Source organism: Oncorhynchus mykiss, chromosome 1, assembly GCF_013265735.2.
Source record: "Oncorhynchus mykiss isolate Arlee chromosome 1, USDA_OmykA_1.1, whole genome shotgun sequence".
NCBI classification, from domain to species: domain Eukaryota; kingdom Metazoa; phylum Chordata; class Actinopteri; order Salmoniformes; family Salmonidae; genus Oncorhynchus; species Oncorhynchus mykiss.
The window spans coordinates 63,742,995-63,765,563 of NC_048565.1; the positions used below are offsets into that span (position 1 = coordinate 63,742,995).

General features: G+C 45.5%; 1 protein-coding gene across 2 annotated transcripts in view; it reads right to left on the reverse strand.

Moving 5' to 3' along the window:
* The window catches only part of LOC110526836 (adhesion G protein-coupled receptor A3), a 286,109-nt gene that overhangs the window by 48,388 nt on the left and 215,152 nt on the right, over positions 1–22,569 (reverse strand). For both annotated transcript variants that reach the window (XM_036982670.1, XM_036982667.1), the window contains exons 13-14: positions 22,103–22,310; positions 21,442–21,650 (exon numbers count right to left, since the gene is read on the reverse strand). In XM_036982670.1, coding sequence (XP_036838565.1) covers positions 21,442–21,650; positions 22,103–22,310 — 417 coding nt within the window. The remainder of the gene's footprint in view (positions 1–21,441; positions 21,651–22,102; positions 22,311–22,569) is intronic.

Consider the following 22,569-nt stretch of genomic DNA (forward strand, 5'->3'; position numbering starts at 1 on the left):
TCAGGCTTCAAACATACAGATATAAAACTGTATTTTTTTGTGAAGAATCAACAACAAGTGGGACACAATCATGAAGTGGAACGACATTTATTGGATATTTCAAACTTTTTTAACAAATCAAAAACTGAAAAATTGGGCGTGCAAAATTATTCAGCCCCTTTACTTTCAGTGCAGCAAACTCTCTCCAGAAGTTCAGTGAGGATCTCTGAATGATCCAATGTTGACCTAAATGACTAATGATGATAAATACAATCCACCTGTGTGTAATCAAGTCTCTGTATAAATGCACCTGCACTGTGATAGTCTCAGAGGTCCGTCAAAAGCGCAGAGAGCATCATGAAGAACAAGGAACACACCAGGCAGGTCCGAGATACTGTTGTGAAGAAGTTTAAAGCCGGATTTGGATACAAAAAGATTTCCCAAGCTTTAAACATCCCAAGGAGCACTGTGCAAGCAATAATATTGAAATGGAAGGAGTATCAGACCACTGCAAATCTACCAAGACCTGGCCGTCCCTCTAAACTTTCAGCTCATACAAGGAGAAGACTGATCAGAGATGCAGCCAAGAGGCCCATGATTACTCTGGATGAACTGCAGAGATCTACAGCTGAGGTGGGAGACTCTGTCCATAGGACAACAATCAGTCGTATATTGCACAAATCTGGCCTTTATGGAAGAGTGGCAAGAAGAAAGCCATTTCTTAAAGATATCCATAAAAAGTGTCGTTTAAAGTTTGCCACAAGCCACCTGGGAGACACACCAAACATGTGGAAGAAGGTGCTCTGGTCAGATGAAACCAAAATTGAACTTTTTGGCAACAATGCAAAACGTTATGTTTGGCGTAAAAGCAACACAGCTGAACACACCATCCCCACTGTCAAACATGGTGGTGGCAGCATCATGGTTTGGGCCTGCTTTTCTTCAGCAGGGACAGGGAAGATGGTTAAAATTGATGGGAAGATGGGTGGAGCCAAATACAGGACCATTCTGGAAGAAAACCTGAAGGAGTCTGCAAAAGACCTGAGACTGGGACGGAGATTTGTCTTCCAACAAGACAATGATCCAAAACATAAAGCAAAATCTACAATGGAATGGTTCAAAAATAAACATATCCAGGTGTTAGAATGGCCAAGTCAAAGTCCAGACCTGAATCCAATTGAGAATCTGTGGAAAGAACTGAAAACTGCTGTTCACAAATGCTCTCCATCCAAACTCACTGAGCTCGAGCTGTTTTGCAAGGAGGAATGGGAAAAAAATTCAGTCTCTCGATGTGCAAAACTGATAGAGACATACCCCAAGCGACTTACAGCTGTAATCGCAGCAAAAGGTGGCGCTACAAAGTATTAACTTAAGGGGGCTGAATAATTTTGCACGCCCAATTTTTCAGATTTTGATTTGTTAAAAAAGTTTGAAATGTCCAATAATTGTCGTTCCACTTCATGATTGTGTCCCACTTGTTGTTGATTCTTCACAAAAAAATACAGTTTTATATCTTCATGTTTGAAACCTGAAATGTGGCAAAAGGTCGCAAAGTTCAAGGGGGGCGAATACTTTCGCAAGGCACTGTATACACTTAGGTTGGAGTCATTAAAACTCGTTTTTCAACCACACCACAAATTTCTTGTTAACAAACTATAGTTGTGGCAAGTCGGTTAGGACATCTACTTTGTGGATGCAATTGTTTACAGACAGATTATTTCACTTATAATTCACTGTATTACAATTCCAGTGAGTTTACATACACTAAGTTGACTGTGCCTTTAAACAGCTTGGAGAATTCCCAAACATTGTGTCATGGATTTAGAAGCTTCTGATAGGCTAATTGACATAATTTGAGTCAATTGGAGGTGTACCTGTGGATGTATTTCAAGGCCTACTTTCAAACTCAGTGCCTCTTAACTTGACATCATGGGGAAATCAATAGAAATCAGCCAAGACCTGAGATAAAAAATTGTAGCCCTCCACAAGTCTGGTTCATCCTTGGGAGCAATTTCCAAACGCCTGAAGGTACCACGTTCATCTGTACAAACAATAGTATGCAAGTATAAACACCATGGGACCACGCAACGGCCATACCGCTCAGGAAGGAGACACAATCTGTCTCCTAGAGATGAACATACTTTGGTGCGAAAAGTGCAAATCAATCCCAGAACAACAGCAAGGGACCCTGTGAAGATGCTGGAGGAAACAGGTACAAAAGTATCTATATCCACAGTAAAATGAGTCCGATATCGACATAACCTGAAAGGCTGCTCGGCAAGGAAGAAGCCAGAAGGGGACAAAGATCGTACTTTCTGGAGAAATGTCCTCTGGACTGATGAAACAAAAATCGAACTGTTTGGCCATAATGACCATCATTATTTTTGGAGGAAAATGGGAAGGCTTGCAAGCCGAAGAACACCATCCCAATCGTGAAGAACGGGGGTGGCAGCGTTATGTTGTGAGGGTGCTTTGCTGCAGGAAGGACTGCTGCACTTCACAAAATAGATGGCATCATGAGGTAGGAAAATTAGGTGGATATATTGAAACAACATCTCAAGACATCAGTCAGGAAGTTAAGCTTGGTTGCAAATGGGTTTTCCAAATGGACAATGACCCCAAGCATACTTCCAAAGTTGTGGCAAAATGGCTTAAGGACAACAGAGTCAAGGTATTGGAGAGGCCATCACAAAGCCCTGACCTCAATCCTATAGAAAATATGTGGGCAGAACTGAAAAATGTGTGCGAGCAAGAAGGCCTACAAACTCAGTTACACCAGCTCTGTCAGGAGGAATGGGCCAAAATTCACCCAACTTATTTTGTGAAGCTTGTGGAAGGCTACCCGAAACCTTTGACCCAAGTTAAACAATTTAAAGGCAATGCTACCAAATACTAATCGAGTGTATTTAAACTTCTGACCTACTGGGAATGTGATGAAAGAAATAAAAGCTGAAATAAATCATTCTCTCCACTATTATTCTGACATTTCACATTCTTAAAATAAAGTGGTGATCCTAACTGACATAAGACATGGCAGTTTAACTTGGATTAAATGTCAGGAATTGTGAAAAACTGCGTTTAAATGTATTTGGCTAAGGTGTATGTAAACTTCCGACTTCAACTGTCCATAAGGTGATGGGCCAGGATCATAGACGTTGATAGACATAACATCTCTGTATCTGTGCCATGATGGCGTCTGTGAGAGCATGGGCAGCGTCATTGAGGCCATCTCCATCTTGGAAGTAAATTTTCTTCTTTACAAGTAAAATGTATTGGCTGATCCCTCCTGATGACCCGGCTGTCACGACTCCCCAACTGAGTCATCAGGTCATGTCAACCCGGTCATCAGAAGGGATCAGCCAATCAATTTGGAAGTCCTACCCAGTTGACTAAATCAAAGCGACGAAAGTCCTCAATGGCGCTGCCCATCCTAACACTGGGTTTTGGTCACTACAGGACACCATACAAATCCATTGCCAGGACATTGTTTTAGTTAGGTTCAAATTATAAATCAATCCTAATGTGACTTGGATTTAAAGGATAAGCACCTAGACTGGTGCAAGAAATATGGCAGAAGGAAACTCTCTTGCCAATGCTTACACAATCCAATACTTTTTTAACTTTAGTAGTAGATGTAAGAAGAATCAAATAACGTTGCCTTTATCTGACAGAAAGAGAGAGGGGGGAAAAATTAAGTCATGGCATATTTGACATGTTACGTTTATGTAATATTAAACATCTATCACTGACTAACCCCTTCAAATAGGGTCAATAAAAACAGCTGCAACAGCAAAAATATAAGCAATACAACACTGCTACACAAATCTATCAGTTCATAGCCAGCCAGTGTGTGTGTGTGTGTGTGTGTGTGTGTGTGTGTGTGTGTGTGTGTGTGTGTGTGTGTGTGTGTGTGTGTGTGTGTGTGTTTCTGTTCAACCAACCAAGATTTTCTGGTTCATCTTCAATAAGACTCTGTGTTCCGGGGGGGTGGTCATTCAGTTTCTCATGCCTGACGACAGTTGACCACAGACAGAGAATATTCTCTCCACGAATGCCTGGGATACATGGGCAGAAACCAGATCCAGCGCCACAGGGTGAAGCTTAGGATAAACAACCATTCTTGCCTGCCAGAGCTGGAGAGGTGACTCTGTCAACATGCCCCTCTTTACCTCTTCCAAGTATTTCCGCAGATCACACATTGCACTTAATGCCCTGCCAGATTGACCCTCCAGCTGGACAGTTGACCTCAGACCCAATCTTCAATGTGAGGAAGCTATATTTCTGAAGCACTGTGGTCGAGATGCTTGCTGAATTCATCGTGCTGGCATCTTCCTGGTGTCCTGCTGCTCCGCTGCTGTACTTTCTGATTTGTTGAAGTAAAGCAAAAGACTCATCAGTGGTTCCATCTCTGTTTAGCAAAGTGCCAGAGACACATTTGGGTCCATCAGGCAAGCTGCTGCAGGGGTTGGATCAAAGTTGGCTGCCAGAGGATTCAGTATGCATGCGAAGCGCTCACACAGTGACTTCAGGAGGACCTGTGCCAACTGTTTTGCAACAGTAGTTGACTGAAGGTTGAGAAGGCATGGCACCACATCAGAGAGTGACTGGCTTTCAGTTTGAATTTGGTCGGTGTGGGCCAACTTCACAAGTTGGTCAAGCTTGGCCCAGTCACGCACCGTGCTCACCCTACGATTTCTTCCCTGTTAGTTAGTGATAGCTAGTGATAACAATGCACAAGCTAGGCTTATTTGAAACATCGGCATCTATTGCCAGCATTTACCCACCAGATTCAGAAGCTCGAAAACCCCATCAGAAAAAAAAGCTTGAAAACCCCATTCGATTTTTGCTCAAAGTTTAGAAATAACCATAATTTAGGATGGTTTTTATAAAAATGTTGTTAGGTTTATAGTCAAAGATAGTTTTAGTTTTTACAATGTTTTTCATTTCAGTTATTTATTTTCTTTTTTTACCCCCTTTTTCTCCCCAATTTCATGGTGTCCAATTGATAGTAGCTACTATCTTGTCTCATCTCTACAACTCCCGTACAGGCTCGGGAGAGACGAAGGTCGAAAGTCATGCGTCCTTTGATACACAACCCAACCAAGCCGCACTGCTTCTTAACACAGCGTGCATCCAACCCGGAAGCCAGCCAAACCAATGTGTCGGAGGAAACACAGTGCACCTGGCAACCTTGGTTAATGTGCACTGCTCCCGGCCCGCCACAGGAGTCGCTGGTGCGCGATGAGACAAGGATATCCCTACCGACCAAACCCTCCCTAACCCGGACGACGCTAGGCCAATTGTGCGTCGCCCCACGGACCCTTCTGCCCGCGGCCGGTTACGACAGAGCCTGGGTGTGAACCCAGAGTCTCTGGTGGCCCTTAACCACTGCGCCACCCGGGAGGCCCTCATTTCAGTTTATTTATTTCAGTTTACTAAATTGTTTTTCAAAATGTTGTTTTTATTTTGGTTTTCATTTTCTCTAATAGCCTTGCTGACGACTCACACTGAATTATTTCTGCTGCTCTATCGATCGCTACATACTTCAGTCTGAATCTGTCATCTTTGAAGTCGTTTCTGGTTACGATGGCCGTTGTACAAAACACAATCATCAGCAATTGGACCAGAGTTTCAAAACCAATGGTGAATTTTCAAAACTTCACTTTACCCACATTTGTTCTGGCTCTGGCCCAACCCATCGGTTTCTGGGACCAATTAGACGGTTTGAATGTGTTCACATTCTAGAAGGGTAAGGGAGGGAGTCAAATCCAGACTCATTGTGGAGAAGAAACAACCGTTTGGCTGGAGCAACCGTTTGCCCCCCCCCCCCCCCCCCCCCCATCCACAGTACAATAGCCATGTCCTTTCAACCCCAGCCTTGATGTGATACTGTCTGTGGTGATATCCTCTGCTCAGGGCCTGGGAGCAGCTGCAACCAGCCCACCCCAGGAGGGGGGACATTCTGGGAAACAGTGTATTGGCTGACGAGACAGGCAGACCATTGAGGTATAAAAGAACTAGAGATTGTGTCCAAGATGTCTGACCTTTGTTTTCAATGTAAGCCACTCACGTTCGCATTAGCCGATTCATGAACCATCTATAACCCGGTTGCATCTGGTTTACACGGCCCAACTTCACATGCGCACTAGCACTCAGTGCGCACAGGGAGCAGCGCGAGCAGCGACAATGTCATCACTTTATCTAAAAAGATGGCAGACATTGGATGAATGTAAATTGTTAATATCTTTGGCCGTGAGTGACAGACAAAATCTGTCACAGAAACAATTATTTGAATAATTCAGTGCATGTTTTGCGCACAAAGGCGCAGACTGTCTTATTAGGAATTTTCTAATCTGACTTCCCTATGTGGCTGTCTATGGGCCGGGCATCAGTTAAACTGCAGTACCGAAGCAAGACTGTAGGAGCAGTCAAAACTGTGCTTCTCGAACCGGAACCCTGGCCCCTTGAGGCAGACCTGCAGCCAGCCAGTGCTGAGCTGGATCACACTGTACATGGCCCTAATGGACGCAAAATAAGCTCGAAATGTGTTCGTCTAGATCAGCCAGCATGTGTAAATAATGTGCTGTCCGTTTCAGTTAAAGCGATACACAATAGCAAGAGCCATCCCCAAGCCCTTCTCCAATCGAAACTAGCCTACCTGCTTCATTTGTTTCCCGCGATGTGGTGAGCCTCATTTGCTGAGGCAGCTACTATCTGTCCCGGGATATTGCCAAACCCTAAAGTCTGAAGAGCTGCTGCATGGCGCCTAGCGAGGTTCCCTTGACAGTTTGAACACAGCCCACAAAGTGGTTAACCCTTATGGCTGGGAGCGCGGATAGTCCCGGGCTTGTGGCTGTTCAAATCCCTGCTGTTTGTTGCTATTTCCATCGGTCCTGCAAGCTGTGCTGGCTGGAATTGCCAGTGTTAACCTACCATGCTACCATGACAAAGACCAAAGCCGGTGGAAGTACCATTGAGGACAAGGTTATTTTAGGCAAAAAAAAAACTGGTCGAGTCAACTAATAAAATAATGGACGATTTGACCAGAAAAGTCCAGAACCTGAAGATAGTTTGCAGTACTCCAAGGGTCAGCTCAATGAGTTTAAACAGGCCAATCAAGGCGGAACGACATTGTTGTGGACGGAATTGCAGAATCACCACATGAGATCTGGACGGAGTCTGAGGACAAAGTGAGGGAAATAATCACTGAGAAACTGAAGACGGGTCACAGGAAGACTGAGGTGGAGCGCGCCCACAGGACTGGAAAACCGGCCCAAGTGACAGGCCCAGGCTGATACTGGTCAAGTTCCTGAGGTTCAAGGACAAGGTAATTGTTCTGAACAGAGCCAAGAAATTGAGAGAAACATACATCTTCCTCAATGAGGACTATCCTGAAGCTGTGCACCAGAAGAGCAGAGAACTTGTCACGCCCTGACCATAGAGAGTCCTTGGATTCTTTATAGTGGTTTAAGTCAGGGTGTGACTAGGGGGGTGTTCTAGAATGTGTATTCTTAAGTTGGTGGTTTTGTATGGTTCCCAATTAGAGGCAGCTGGTAATCGTTGCCTCTAATTGGAGATCATATTTAGGGAGCCCTATCTCCCACCTGCTTTGTGGGATATTGTTTGTGTTAGTGTGTTTGGGCACTACGTCGGCATGGTATTTTTTTGTTGTTTAGTTTCACTTTGTATTAAAAAGATGTGGAAATCAATGCACGCTGGGCCATTGGTCCGCTCATTTTGAAGTTTGTGACAGAACTTATCCCAGCCAGGAAAGCTGCCAGAGTCCGTGGAGACATTGCTTACATCCACAATGACAGGCTCATTGTCCACCCTCCCTCCAAAAAGCCTGGAAGGGATGAGAGAGCCAAGCCTGTGGGTTCACAGCTTCAACCCCGCAGCACACACACACACCAACTAGTTAATTGACTTAAGAATGTTTTTTCTGTTGCTTTGTTTATTCTTTTCTATATGTCTATCTCTGATAAGCTACACAGGAAAGGGCAAAAAGTAGCCCATTTAAATATGTGTAGCCTTTAGAAATAAGCTTAATGAAATCAATAACTTGCTAACATCGGATAAGATGAATATATTAGCCATTTCCGAGACACTTAATTATTTTGAATATACAGCAGTAGCAATACAAGGATATAACATCTACAGAAGAAACAGGAATGCCTGTGGGGGAGGTGGTGCTGTATATATTCAGAGCCTTATTCCTGTAATGCTTAGAGAAGATCTCATGTCAAGTGTTATTGAAGTGTTGTCATTGCAGGTTCACCTGACTAATCTAAAGCCTATTATTTTGGGGTGTTGCTACAGGCCACAGAGTGATAACCATCAGTATCTAGGTAATGTTTGTGAAATGCTTGATAGTGTGTGTGGTTTGACCTGAACATTGACTGGTTAGCAACCAGCTGTCCTCTCAAGAGGAAGCTTCTAACTGACTAATACCTATAATATGACCCAGGCTATCACTCAACCAACTGGAGTGCATACCAATAATGTTGAATCTGTGACATCCACTTTTATTGATCATATCTTCACGAATGCTGCAGAGCTTTGCTCCAAAGCTATATCAGTTCCCATTGGCTGTAGTGACCATGACATTGTGGCAATAGCAAAGAAAGGCAAAGTGACAAATGTTGGGCCTAAAGTCATTTATAAGAGATCATACAAAACGTTCTCTCGGGACTCTTATGTTGAAGAATAAAAAGTATGTTGGTCTGATGTTTATGAGGAAGTAAGTCTAGATGCAGCACTGGAAGTTTGTAAAATGATTTATGCCAATTGTTGACAAGCATGCACCTCTAAGAAATTAACTGTGAGAACTGTTTGAGCCTTGGGCCATTACTCTTCTCTATATTTACAAATGATTTGCCACTCGACATGTCAGCACCCAAACCCAGTGAGCCCATCGACATTCTAAATCAGGAGCTACAGTCAGTGATTAATAATAAACTGGTCTTCAATAAAGTTACAACAAAAAGGATTGTATTTGGGTCAAAACATCATCGAAGACATAAACCTTAACTGGAGTTGTGTATGAAGGGTGTGACCACTGAGAAAGTTGTGGAAGCTAAACTCCTAGGTATATCATGTAATGTTGCTTTTCTTTGTCATGGTCAAGTCATATTGACAAAGTTGTTAAGATGGGGAGGGGTATGTCTGCTCTGAAATATGGTCTGTGTTGTTGACACAAAAAACAACTGTACTTGTTGTTCAGGCTCTGTTCTTGTCCCATTTTGATTACTGTCCAGTAATATGGTCAAGTGCAGCAAAGAAAGATCTAGCAAAGCTGCAGCTGGTTGAAAACAGAGCAGCACACCTTGCCCTTAACTGCAAATACAAAACTAACATCAACAACATGCATGCCAGTCTTTCCTGGTTGAGGGTTGACGAGAGATTAACTGCATCAATTCTTGCTTTTGTGAGAAGTGTTTAAATGTTCAAATTGTCTGTATAATCAACTTGCGTATAGCTCTGACAGACATAGTTACCCAACCAGACATGCCACCAGGGGACTCTTTACACTCCCCAAATCCAGGACAGAATTCAAGGAAAAGCACAGTATTATGTAGAGCTATGATCACATGTAACTCCCTTCCATCTCAAATTACTCAAGCAAACAGCAAAATTAGCTTTAAAAAACAAATAAAACAACACCTCACAACACAACGTCTCTCCCGTATCTGACCTAGTTGTAATGTGTCACGACTTCTACCGAAGTCGTTGCCTCTCCTTGCTCGGGCGGTGCTCGGCGTTCGACGTCACCGGTCTTCTAGCCATCATTGATCCATTTTTCATTTTCCATTGGTTTTGTCTTGTCTTCCCACACACCTGTTTTCAATCCCATTCATTACCTGTTGTGTATTTAACCCTCTGTTTCCCCTCATGTCTTTGTCAGAGATTGTTTTATTGTCAGTGTAGTGTGATTGTTGTATAGGTGCGCGTCGGGTCCTCGTACCCATGTTTGTGTGTTTATGTACATTTAGTGTTATGGAGAATACTCCGTGGACTTTATTAAAAGACTCCATTTTACACTCCATTTGACTCTCCTGCGCCTGAGTTCCCTGCCACCTATTACACCTATGCATGACAGAATCTCTGACCAATATATGAAGTCAGCAGGAGAGGACACTATGCCCATGGAGCTGGAGGAACGCGTTCAGGAACAAGCGAGGGAGCTTGACGTTATCAGCTCCGTCATGGATCACATTGTCATGAAAATGGATCGCTGGGAGAGACAGGGAGTTTCTCCAGCGCCACCACCACCACAACCGGAATCTCCCGTGAACGTTTTTTCCTCTCCGGAATCGAGGATCCATTTATCCCTACCTACGGGATACAACGGAGATACTGCCGGCTGCCAGGGTTTCCTCCTTAAACTGAACTCGTATCTAGCCACGGCCTCCCCAGTACCATCTGACCGTGAGAAGAGTTCCGCCCTCGTCTCATGCCTCACCGGGAAAGCCCTGGAATGGGCCAGCGCTGTGTGTAGTAGGGAGGATGCGGCGCTGGGCCATTTTGAGGAGTTCACCCGCCAATTCCGGATAGTATTCGATCACCCACCTGAAGGCAAAGCAGCGGGTGAGCTTCTCTATCATCTGAGGCAGGAGACGAGGAGTGCACAGGATTTTGCTTTGGAGTTTAGGACCTTGGCTGCCGGCACTGGATGGAGCGACAGGGCCCTGATCGACCATTACCGTTGTAGTCTACGCGAGGACGTCCGTCGGGAGCTGGCCTGTAGAGACACCACCCTCACCTTCGACCAGCTGGTGGACATGTCCATCAAGCTGGACAACATGCTGGCTACTCGTGGACGTCTAGATCGGGGTCTGGTTGTTCCATCCTCCCACACCCTCTCTCCCGAACCTATGGAATAGGGAGGGATGGTGCGCAGGGAGACCCGAGGGGGTTCCCGCTCGAGCACCATTCAAGGTCGCAGAGAGCACACTGCTGGTCGGTACCGGGTTGGTTCCTCTGGGAATAGAGAGGGCAGGCAGGGCATTCTGGCGTCACCCCAGGTGAGTAGGCACCATTCTCATCCAGAATGTCTTTTCCTGATTTTTCACTGCATTCCCAGTATAAGGCGCTAGTAGATTCGGGTGCGGCTGGGAATTTCATTAATAAAAGTCTAGCTCATAGTTTAGGAATCCCTATTGTTCCTGTGGATATGCCTTTCCCTACTCATGCCTTAGATAGTCGACCATTAGGGTCAGGGTTTATCAGGGAGGTAACCGCACCTTTGTGTATGATAACGCAGGAGGGTCACAAGGAGAAGATTAGTCTTTTCCTTATTGATTCTCCTGCGTATTCTGTGGTGCTAGGCCTACCCTGGTTAGTTTGTCATAACCCCACTGTTTCTTGGCCACAGAGGGCTCTCACGGGGTGGTCGCGAGAATGCTCAGGTAGGTGTTTAGGGGTTTCCGTTGGTGCTACTACGGTGGAAAGTCCAGACCAGGTCTCCACCGTGCGCATTCCCCCCGAATATGCCGATTTGGCTCTCGCCTTCTGTAAAAAGAAGGCGACTCAATTACCACCCCATCGACGGGGGGATTGTGCGATAGATCTCCTGGTAGACGCTGCATATCCCAGGAGTCACGTGTATCCCCTGTCGCAAGCGGAGACGGAGGCTATGGAGACATATGTCTCTGAATCCCTGCGTCAGGGGTACATTCAGCCATCCATTTCACCCATCTCTTCGAGTTTCTTTTTTGTGAAAAAAAAGGATGGCGGTTTATGCCCGTGCGTTGATTATTGAGGTCTTAATAAAATCACAGTGAAATATAGTTACCCGCTGCTACCTCTGATCAATACGATTATTGAGTTAATGCACGGGGCACGTTTTTTCACAAAATTGGATCTCAGGAGTGCGTACAATCTGGTGCATATTAAGAAGGGTGATGAGTGGAAGACGGCATTTAGCACCACCTCAGGTCATTATGAGTACCTGGTCATGCCATATGGGTTGATGAATGCTCCATCAGTTTTCCAATCATTTGTAGATGAGATCTTCAGGGACCTGCACGGGCAGGGTGTAGTGGTGTATATCGATGATATTCTGATATACTCTGCTACACGCGCCGAGCATGTGTCCCTGGTGCGCAGGGTGCTTGGCCGCCTGTTGGAGCATGATCTATATGTCAAGTCTGAGAAATGCTTGTTTTTCCAACAATCCATCTCCTTCCTAGGGCATCGGATTTCGACTTCAGGAGTGGAGAGCGACCGCATTACAGCCGTGCGTAATTGGCCGACTCCAACCACGGTAAAGGAGTTGCAGCGTTTTTGGGGGTTTTCCAATTACTACCGGAGGTTTATCCGGGGTTTTGGTCAGGTGGCAGCTCCCATTACCTCACTGCTAAAGGTGGGCCCGGTGCGCTTGCAGTGGTCGGCTGAGGCGAACAGGGCTTTTGAGCACCTGAAGACTCTGTTTACTTCGGTGCCTGTGCTGGCTCATCCGGATCCCTCTTTACCATTCATAGTGGAGGTGGACGCATCCGAAACTGGGATAGGAGCAGTGCTCTCTCAGCGTTCGGGTACACCACTGAAGCTTCGCCCCTGTGCTTTCTTTTCAAAGAAGCTCAGCCCGGCGGAACGAAACTATGATGTGGGGAACCGAGAGCTGTTAGCTGTCGTAGAAGCTTTGAAGGTGTGGAGGCATTGGCTTGAGGGGGCTAAACACCCTTTTCTCATCTGGACTGACCACCGCAATCTGGAGTATATCCGGCAGGCGAAGAGATTGAATCCTCACCAGGCAAGGTGGGCCATGGTTTTCACTCGTTTTGTGTTTACTCTTTCTTACAGACCAGGCTCCCAGAACGTTAAGGCAGACGCATTGTCTCGGCTGTATGACACAGAGGAGCGGTCCATGGATCCCACTCCCATACTCCCAGCTTCGTGTTTGGTGGCGCCAGTAGTGTGGGAGCTGGACGTGGACATTGAGCGGGCGTCACGTGCAGAGCCTTCTCCCCCTGAGTGTCCAGCTGGTCGTCTGTACGTTCCGTCTGCTGTCCGCGACCGACTGATATATTGGGCTCACACGTCACCCTCCTCTGGTCATCCTGGGATAGGTCGGACGATGCGCTGTCTTGACGGGAGATACTGGTGGCCCACTTTAGCTAAGGACGTGAGGATTTATATTTCTTCCTGCTCGGTGTGCGCCCAGTGCAAGGCTCCTAGACACCTGCCCAGAGGTAAGCTACAACCTCTACCCGTTCCTCAACGGCCGTGGTCGCACCTGTCGGTGGATTTTTTGACTGATCTTCCACCTTCACAGGGTTACACCACGATCCTGGTCGTTGTGGATCGGTTTTCTAAGTCCTGTCGTCTCCTACCTTTGCCCGGTCTCCCTACAGCCTTACAAACTGCAGAGGCCCTGTTTACACACGTTTTCCGGCACTATGGGGTGCCTGAGGATATAGTGTCTGATCGTGGTCCCCAGTTCACATCAAGGGTCTGGAAGGCGTTCATGGAGCGTCTGGGTTTCTCAGTTAGTCTTACCTCAGGTTTTCACCCCGAGAGTAATGGGCAGGTGGAGAGAGTTAACCAGGATGTGGGTAGGTTTCTGCGGTCTTATTGCCAGGATCGGCCGGGGGAGTGGGCGAAGTTCGTGGCCTGGGCAGAGATGGCTCAGAACTCGCTACGTCACTCCTCCACTAACCTTACTCCCTTTCAATGTGTATTAGGGTATCAGCCGGTTCTGGCTCCTTGGCATCAGAGCCAGACCGAGGCCCCTGCGGTGGACAATTGGTTTCGGCACGCTGAGGAGACCTGGGAGGCAGCCCACGTCCACCTTTAGCGTGCCATAAGGCGCCAGAAAATTGGCGCAGACCGTCGCCGCAGTGAGGCCCCAGTGTTCGCACCAGGGGACAGGGTCTGGCTCTCGACCCGAAACCTGCCCCTTCGCCTGCTCTGCCGGAAGCTGGGTCCGCGGTTTGTGGGGCCGTTTAAAGTCCTGAGGAGAGTGAACGAGGTATGTTATAGGTTACAACTACCCACTCATTACCGTATTAACCCCTCGTTCCATGTGTCTCTCCTCAGGCCGATGGTGGCTGGCCCGCTCCAGGAGGCTGAAGTGCGTAATGTTCCTCCGCCTCCTCTAGACATCGAGGGGGTTCTGGCGTACTCTGTTCGATCCATTTTGGATTCGAGACGTCGGGCGAGGGGCCTTCAGTACCTCGTGGACTGGGAGGGGTACGGGCCGGAGGAGAGATGCTGGGTTCCGGTGGAGGACGTGTTAGATCTTTCCATGTTATCAGAATTCCACCGTCTCCATCCGGATCGCCCTGCACCTCGCCTTCCGGGTCGTCCCCGAGGCCGGTGTCGACGCGCAGCTGGAGCCGCGCGTCAGGGGGGGGGGGGGTACTGTCACGACTTCTGCCGAAGTCGTTGCCTCTCCTTGTTCGGGCGGTGCTCGGCGTTCGACGTCACCGGTCTTCTAGCCATCATTGATCCTTTTTTCATTTTCCATTGGTTTTGTCTTGTCTTCCCACACACCTGTTTTCAATCCCATTCATTACCTGTTGTGTATTTAACCCTCTGTTTCCCCTCATGTCTTTGTCAGAGATTGTTTTATTGTCAGTGTAGTGTGATTGTTGTATAGGTGCACGTCGGGTCCTCGTACCCATGTTTGTGTGTTTATGTACATTTAGTGTTATGGAGCATACTCCGTGGACTTTATTAAAAGACTCCATTTTACACTCCATTTGACTCTCCTGCGCCTGAGTTCCCTGCCACCTATTACACCTACGCATGTTCATGTTTTCAAATGTATGTCAATTGTAAAATATTTTGTCTGTAATGCGTTTTTCGTTATGTGTGGTACACCAGGAAGAGCTGTCGCCCTTGTCGCCCCAAAACAATCTATACAAAAAATATCCTGTCCTCATTTCGACAGGGGCAGTTCTTGGGGTGGATGAACAGTGAAGTGGCCATGGCTAGGAGGGCTGCTGGTGGGGAACAGTTGTTGGGAGAGGGTCCCTATTCCTCTTAACATGGCTGGAATCTGCTAATATGAGATTATTTTATGCATTTTTATACTCTTCACTGCTACTGTAGATTACATGAATTGAGTATGAAGGTTACAAGTAACTTTAATCAAAATGATAACTTACATATACACTGAGTGTACAAAACATTAAGAACATGGCATAAATTGACCAGGTGAATCCAGGTGAAAGCTATGATCCCTTCAATCAGTGTAGATGAAGGGAAAGTGACATGTTAAAGAAGGATTTTTTTTATTGAGACATGGATTGTACTGCCATTCAGAGGGTGAATTGGCAAGACAAAAGATTTAGGTGCCAAGTGCATCGGTTTATGTCAAGGACTGAAATGCCGCTGGGTTGTTCATGCTCAACAGGTTCCTGTGTGTATCACGAATGGCCCACCACCAAAAAGAGAGCCAACTTGACACAACTGTGGGAAGCATTGGAGTAAACGTGGCCAGCAAACCTGTGGAATGCTTTCGACATCTTTGGAGTCCATGCCCCGACGAATTGAGGCTGTTCTGAGGGCAAAAAGGGTTGGGGGTGCAACTCAATATTAGGAAGATGTTCTTCATGTTTTGTACACTCAGTGTGTGCGTGTGCATGCGTGCGTGCGTGTGGTTCCATATGAGAAATCTATACTGAATGGTTCCTCTTATTCAACCCTTTCCCATGTAAAAACATATGTCCTAGCCAACTGAAATGTAGCACTGTTAAAGTTATGCATGACACATCACATCAGAATAAAAATGTCATTTCAACAGCACCATTATCATTTATAAACAGCGTTCATCAGCATGGACAGTTTTACAATTGAAGTGCAACGCAATGGTGCTGTCCATACAAGCATATCGCTGCTTAGCTGCCAATGAATCAGTCGCTTTCTAGAAACAACATTAAAACTGTGAAACCATTGAATAGCCTATTAACTTTCTTTGGATCACTCCAACTATGATTGTGTACCCAGACATATTAATTTGAAACATCCTTCTTGCTAGGAGCAGAAGTGTTATAATCTTTCCTATACTTAGCCGAGGACAGCAACAGTCATTTGAAAAACAATAGGTTAAAAGCAATGCCATTTGTAACCAAAAGAAGGGGAGGATCAAATACGAGGGAGGTTTTCCCATCCCATCCAATATGTTGTGTCAGTGAAAAATAAGCCCCGACACTGACTATTGGCTGACTACAGCAAAGCCCCAGCAAATCTGTTGACGTTCAAATGAATGGCACGCCGTGCAGTTGAGACTCATTATTCAGGGTGAAAACAATCACCATCACATGCCAAATTATTGGCAAGTTGGAATCTGTTATGGAAGTGAGGATTACTGACTCTGCTAGACCTCCCTAGGCGTATGGTGATTATTAAAACTGGTCCCAGATCAGAAAAGTGACCTCATCATTTATCAGGATCCATATGGGGCCAGACATTTTTCCTGACTATTTGACCTGGCCAGGAAAAACTCTGTGCCCTAAATGTTCTTGATCATGTCGCATGGTAAGGAAACACTCCTGGCCCGTGTGTATCACAGAGCAAGAAATTACACCCTTTCAACACACTTCAGTCATCAAAACTTCAATGGTACTGTCATACAACCGCAGATAACACAGATGGCCTGATTCTTCATCGACCCAACAGCTTCGTGTGAAGAAAAAAAACTACTGACTATCATACCAACAGAATGGCATCTGAATATGTGGGGAAAGGAAAACAATTAACCTGTGTATTAATTCGATTTTCTTAATAGTCTAGACGTTATAATAGCGTTAAACTGACTGAGCAACTGTGGCACTTTCAAATTAAAAGGATAATCTATCCCCAGGTGTCCTTAAGTAGCTCAAAAACTCTTTGGAAATCTCCTCTCAGACAATATGAAAGGGGAATTGATTCTATGTTCCCGCGCAGCAGACTGAATGAGCCTAGACTCTCAGTCAGAAACTAGAAGGCGTAGTGATTCCGATCGCCTACGCATACATGGAAATGTCCGCTCCGTACGCATCCATCTTTAAAACAAGAGTGGGTGAGAGCTAGGGGTCAGAGGTAAGCACGGGTAAGTGGCTCACAAATCGTCAGCTCTGCCCTAACCCTCATCGTTATCACACAGCTGGGAGGGGTGGGGCGGGGGGTTGTGTGTGCAGTGCATGTGTGTGCGTGCGTGCGCATGCATAATTCCACCACAATGATGCCAACCGATAAAAAGGATGAGACAAAGGGAGTACGTGTACACTGTCTCTCCTGCTTGCCATTGGTATACTCTCAATACGGATTACAATCCACTCCCAAAATATGTCCTTTATTTACAGTATGCATAGTTGATTCATTTCCATGTTTTAGTTATTAGATTGTGCACTACATGGTAAAAAGTGTATTCTAGGAATTAAAAGTGCACGGCTCACCTGCTTTGCTTCATTCCCAAACAAAACCCAGTTAGTATTAATTGCAATGCTGAACCAAGTCTTTTTCCCCCTGTGTGTCCGCTCAGCATTACACAGTCAGCCTGCCCTACAGACTATAGAAATAGATCTCTGAATAGACCCTCTTCCATTGGCTTACCACTTTTGAGCCTTTGTAATGATTGGATACTGACAAATCCGGCTTTTCCCTGCATTCTGCTCTCTGTAAAGGTCTGTCCTTGCATATTAAACAGGCTGGAGCACTGGAGCAATCACATGGAGAAAACATGCCTCCCAGACTATACCTCATGTTTAGACCAATCTAAAAATGCCAGCATGTTTGACGGTGAAAAACATACACACAGGTTAAGAGGAAAAAAGACTGTCATTGATGAAGATGAACGATCAGGCTGCAATGCTGTAAATTAATGAATCAGCCTTGCCCGCCCTACAGACACAGGCCTCGTGGGCTACAGAACACACACAGAGAGGATGGACTGGGCTAGGGAAGGGCTACAGCTGGAACTGTCCATGGTGCTGAAACCTAGAGCATGCATGTATTTTCAATCCAAATAGAATGTTAATTTATTTTACTATATAATTTGGCATTCCCAAAGAAGGCTAGAGCGAGCAGGGGTGTCTGGATCTGTCCATGGTTCTGAAACCTGGGGAGTCAAAATCAAATCAAACTGTATGTCACATGCGCCGAATACAACAATGACCCCCCCTGTCATTCACCTTACAGTGAAATGCTTACTTACAAGCCCTTAATCAACAATACAGTTTTATTAAAAATACCTAAACAAAAAGAAAGAGATAAGAATATCAATTGATTAAAGAACAACAGTAAATAACAATAGCGGGGATATATTTCGGGGGGACCGGTACAGAGTCAATGTGCGGGGGCACCGGTGTGGAGGTAATTGAGGTAATATGTACATGTAGGTAGAGTTATTAAAGTTACTATACATTGATAATAACAGAAAGTAGCAGCGGCATTCCGGGGGGGGGGGCTCTTGGACCTACACTTGGCGCTCCGGTACCGCTTGCCGTGCGGTATCAGAAAGAACAGTCTAGGCTGGCTGGAGTCTTTGACAATTTTTAGGACCTTCCCTCTGACACCTCCTGGTATAAAGGTCCTGGATGGCAGGAAGCTTGGCCCCAGTGATGTACTGGGCCGTACGCACTACCATCTCTTTCAGTTACTAAAAAAACAAACATCTCGTAGAAGATATAGACTAGAACATTACGTAGAGGAGTAGACTCATATTTAGCAAGACAACGGCACAACTGGAACTGTCCAGGATGTTGAAACATGGGGCCCAGCATGCCACAACATATATTTCCAATTTCATTTAGGTCCAGAAACAAACATATCTTACATAGAACTGTGGGATTCATAAGGATGCTTGGGGGGGAGGGGGGAGAGGGGGATATCCATGGTGCTGAAACCAGGAGAGCAGCATTCTACTGAAGGTATTAAGGTGTATTCAGTAGCATGTGATTGAAACGGTCCATGGTGCTGAAACCTGAATGGCATGATGCTGGCTCTCCAATCTCTTTGATTTTCCAATTTATGACTCGACAGTCAACCCAGCAAGGGAGCTCCCCGTCTCTTCCTTAATGAGCCCAATACCAACTTCTGTCTTATAATTTAATTTGGTATTCACAAACAATAATGAAACAGGTGCTATTAACAATTTACCTGCTGTCTATTCCAAGACCCAAAGTTTTCACATCTACATTAATATTCATATCTAGGGGCTAATCCTCTTCATATCCAGGGGCTAATCCAAAAGACAAGGATGACAAAGAGCACCTGCAATACAATTCTCCTTCTCCCTTTCATTTAGCATTCTGGTCACAGGTCTACTCGAGAGACTAACATTTCATTTTCCTAAGCCAAGTCAAAAGCATCTCATTAAATTGCTTTTAAATAACAAACCATAACTGGATACCAATCCCCAGGGACAATTGTATTGGTCTGTCACGCCATTTGTAGACTAATCATCTCCACACAAGCCCCAAAGTGCTGAATGAGAACTGCATACATTATTAGAGCTGGAGATTGCTCGTGTGCCTTTCAGACGAGATGATGGTTTTCTCACCTTGCTATCTCCCAGAGCTGTCTTTCATTGTTTGACCCCACTGTCATTCTGTTAAAAGTTGTAGATTTGTCCTCTAATGGTATCCTCGTGTTGCACCTAGCAGAGATTTGACTGTGGTCCACTTATTTGAGGAAATTTGAGAACAGACGTGTCATGTTTGCTCTACTTCTTTGCAGTCCTGGCAGTGGTTCACCTCAGAGGTGAATACTGTACCATCCAATCACACTGTGCTGCAGAACTGCCCATGCTGGACATCTGAGATGATAATACCACAGCTACATACACTAAGAAAAATGTCTGAATTAAATGCTTGCTCTTTCTGATATTAACAGTGCATCTATTCAGCATTAGTATTAGAGACCAGAATACAAGTTTGGGTAGAGTTTACAACTTGTTGAGATCACTAGATTTGCATTGACACAGTTGAGTTGTTGTCATTCTGCATCGAGGCAGCTGTGTCAGGTTTATTTGGGTGGTCCAAACCTGCATCAATGATCATAGTCCCTAACACCAGTTAACAAACAGGTAACGATAGATTATATGGTGATATATCAAACACATTACCAGAACAGTTCCAGCTTGACATGAGGAAATCATGCAACAGGTTCAGTACTCCAGAGCCAAACAGGAGCGAGAAATCATACTGCAACAGAGATAGCGCCGAAAAGAGAGTGATGTCACGAGTCTGTAAATATGGGTCCTTTTCTCGGGCACTGCAGAGTCTACTGCGGGTGTGGTGATTGCATTAGTAAGGCGCGCAGGGTCTCTGGCATAAACACCCGAATAAAAAACATAATATCCTCTCCTTAGAGAGACCAGACTGCAACAGCTACACCCACCCAACACGACCAGCACTTCCATTTGACGGGCCTTGACGTTCAAATCATTAATCTGCTGTCAGGTCTATTCACTAAATTGTCTCGCGATCTCACTTTGCTCGTGCGCTGACAGCCACTACATACCCAATAAAGGCGTGCCGTCAAGTGCATGCAGTGAAAAGCATTTCCCATAGCCCAGGTTGTATATTAAATTGATAGCCTACATTGCCACAGCCCCACGCAATGACAATCTGACATCTGCGCTCTACTTGACAACAGCTTGGTATTCCATGCACACCATCCCTTGCCCTCACTATGCCGCTTTTTCTCCCCTGTCTCACAAAGCAACTCTTCAATTTCTGCTTTTCAAACCCGGTTCATTTCATAGGAAAAATAACGAAATTGAACAGCCTCGTAAAATGTGCAGATTAAAGCAACTCTGAAAAACACCGTCATTCCACAGAACACCACTTTCATTCACTATAAGGACTAACCTCCCAATCTAGCGAATCCCACTCTTCGGTAAACATCCGGAGAATTCCTGTCTGTCCAAACGCGGACTAGGCGCAGAGGCACTATGGAACGACTGAGCGATGCGATGACATTGCGCTGTCGGTATTATCCTCATGAAATCTATTTTCATAGGAGACGTCGACAGGAGAAGGTATTCAGAAATACACACAGCGACAACACCATGACCAACTTGAGCGAGAAAGATTTAAAGATGGCTTGCTTTACAATCGTACATTTCGGTGGAAGAAGGTTGCAAACAATTAGCAGGCTACACCACTTGCGCTTGCAGGCGAATACTGACAAGGCGCTCGTTCTATTGAGCACGGTTTCGATTTGAGCTGCGGTAGCAGAGGTAGCAGACAAGAGAACCAACTTCGTGTTTCCAAAAAACGAGTAATACCATCCCAGCCATGGTTCCATTGCGCATCTCCCCATTACATTTTCCTCCGCAGGATTAGGCTACAACAAACAATAAAGCAAAATTGGGAAAGGTCCCTTAATATCACGAAGTGCTTGATAAAGCACGTGGCTCTACTGATTCGTGCAAAATCATGTGTTTGATTCATTATAAGCAACAACCCGCGAGAGCCGGGGACAATGTGTCCTGTGCGAGGATTGTAATAAGGTCACTTCTGTACTCACCATTAGCACCGCAAAGTTATTGTGATGAGTGCAATGAATGGTGGTCGTGCTGCCCAGGGAGTCTGTTATGTGGCACCCCTCTGCCCGCCAGCCACCGTGCCCATCTAGCAGGTCAAAATCCCAATAGGCTGCGGTGGGGTCTACACCCAGCGCGAAGTGCCTGAGAGCGATGGTAACCGAGTGCACCGCGCTCCCGAGGGTGCACCTATCTGCAAGAAAGCAAAACATTACATTAGGGAAACCAAGTGGAAAGTCTAAGTGCAACATCCAAGACGCATGGACACAAACGAACACACAAACACACACAATAATGTTACTGTTGTCAGACAGCCATCAATTATGATTCATTCTGCCTTCTTTCATTATTTGTATTTATCTTTCATTGACATGTTTATGTTAAACATGTAAAAGTTATTAAACATCTGGCACAGAAATCATCAAGAGGGTGGTAACGGAAATAACATGCATTTACAAATCATTCAAATGTGGTGTGAATTAGGCTATGCGTTTAACTTGTCATATGGATCAGATCTCTACAAGCTGCGCACTTTTTTTCCAATTTCTTATGCATGTGCGTGTTCCTGTGTTTGTCGACAGATCATAGTTGTAGACAGCGTTGACATCCGAGCCATGATGATAAAATGCATGCATTTCCTCTTACCTAATTTGGTGAAAGCAACTGGTGTCGAAACGCTCCTACGTTTTCCATCATCTGCAAGATTTGACGAATTCCCTGTGCAAGGAAAGAGTTTCCCATTTCGAAAGACAATAAACTGCAGCTTGCAAGTCGAGTTATCAACAGATTGCAACGCAGAGGGGCTAGGCGTACCAGCCAGCGGTAAATGGATTGAGGCGACTGCGACCGAGTTCTGCGGGTGGAATAAAAAAGGACAACATTTAAATTAAATAAACCATTCGCTAGAGATGCGCTGAAAATTATCACTCCAGTATAGTAAGATTGACAATTTTGCTTCCCTCTCCAAGATTGGAAGCGATCAAAGAGCACAAGTAACCATGGGAATGGGTTTCACTCAGTAGGCTATGTCTGAAGCGCTCTCGTGCGCCTATTTGGTCAGGCTCCCTGCCGCAGAGGTGGAAATTGTTCTTACGCCTCGATCACACCAGCAG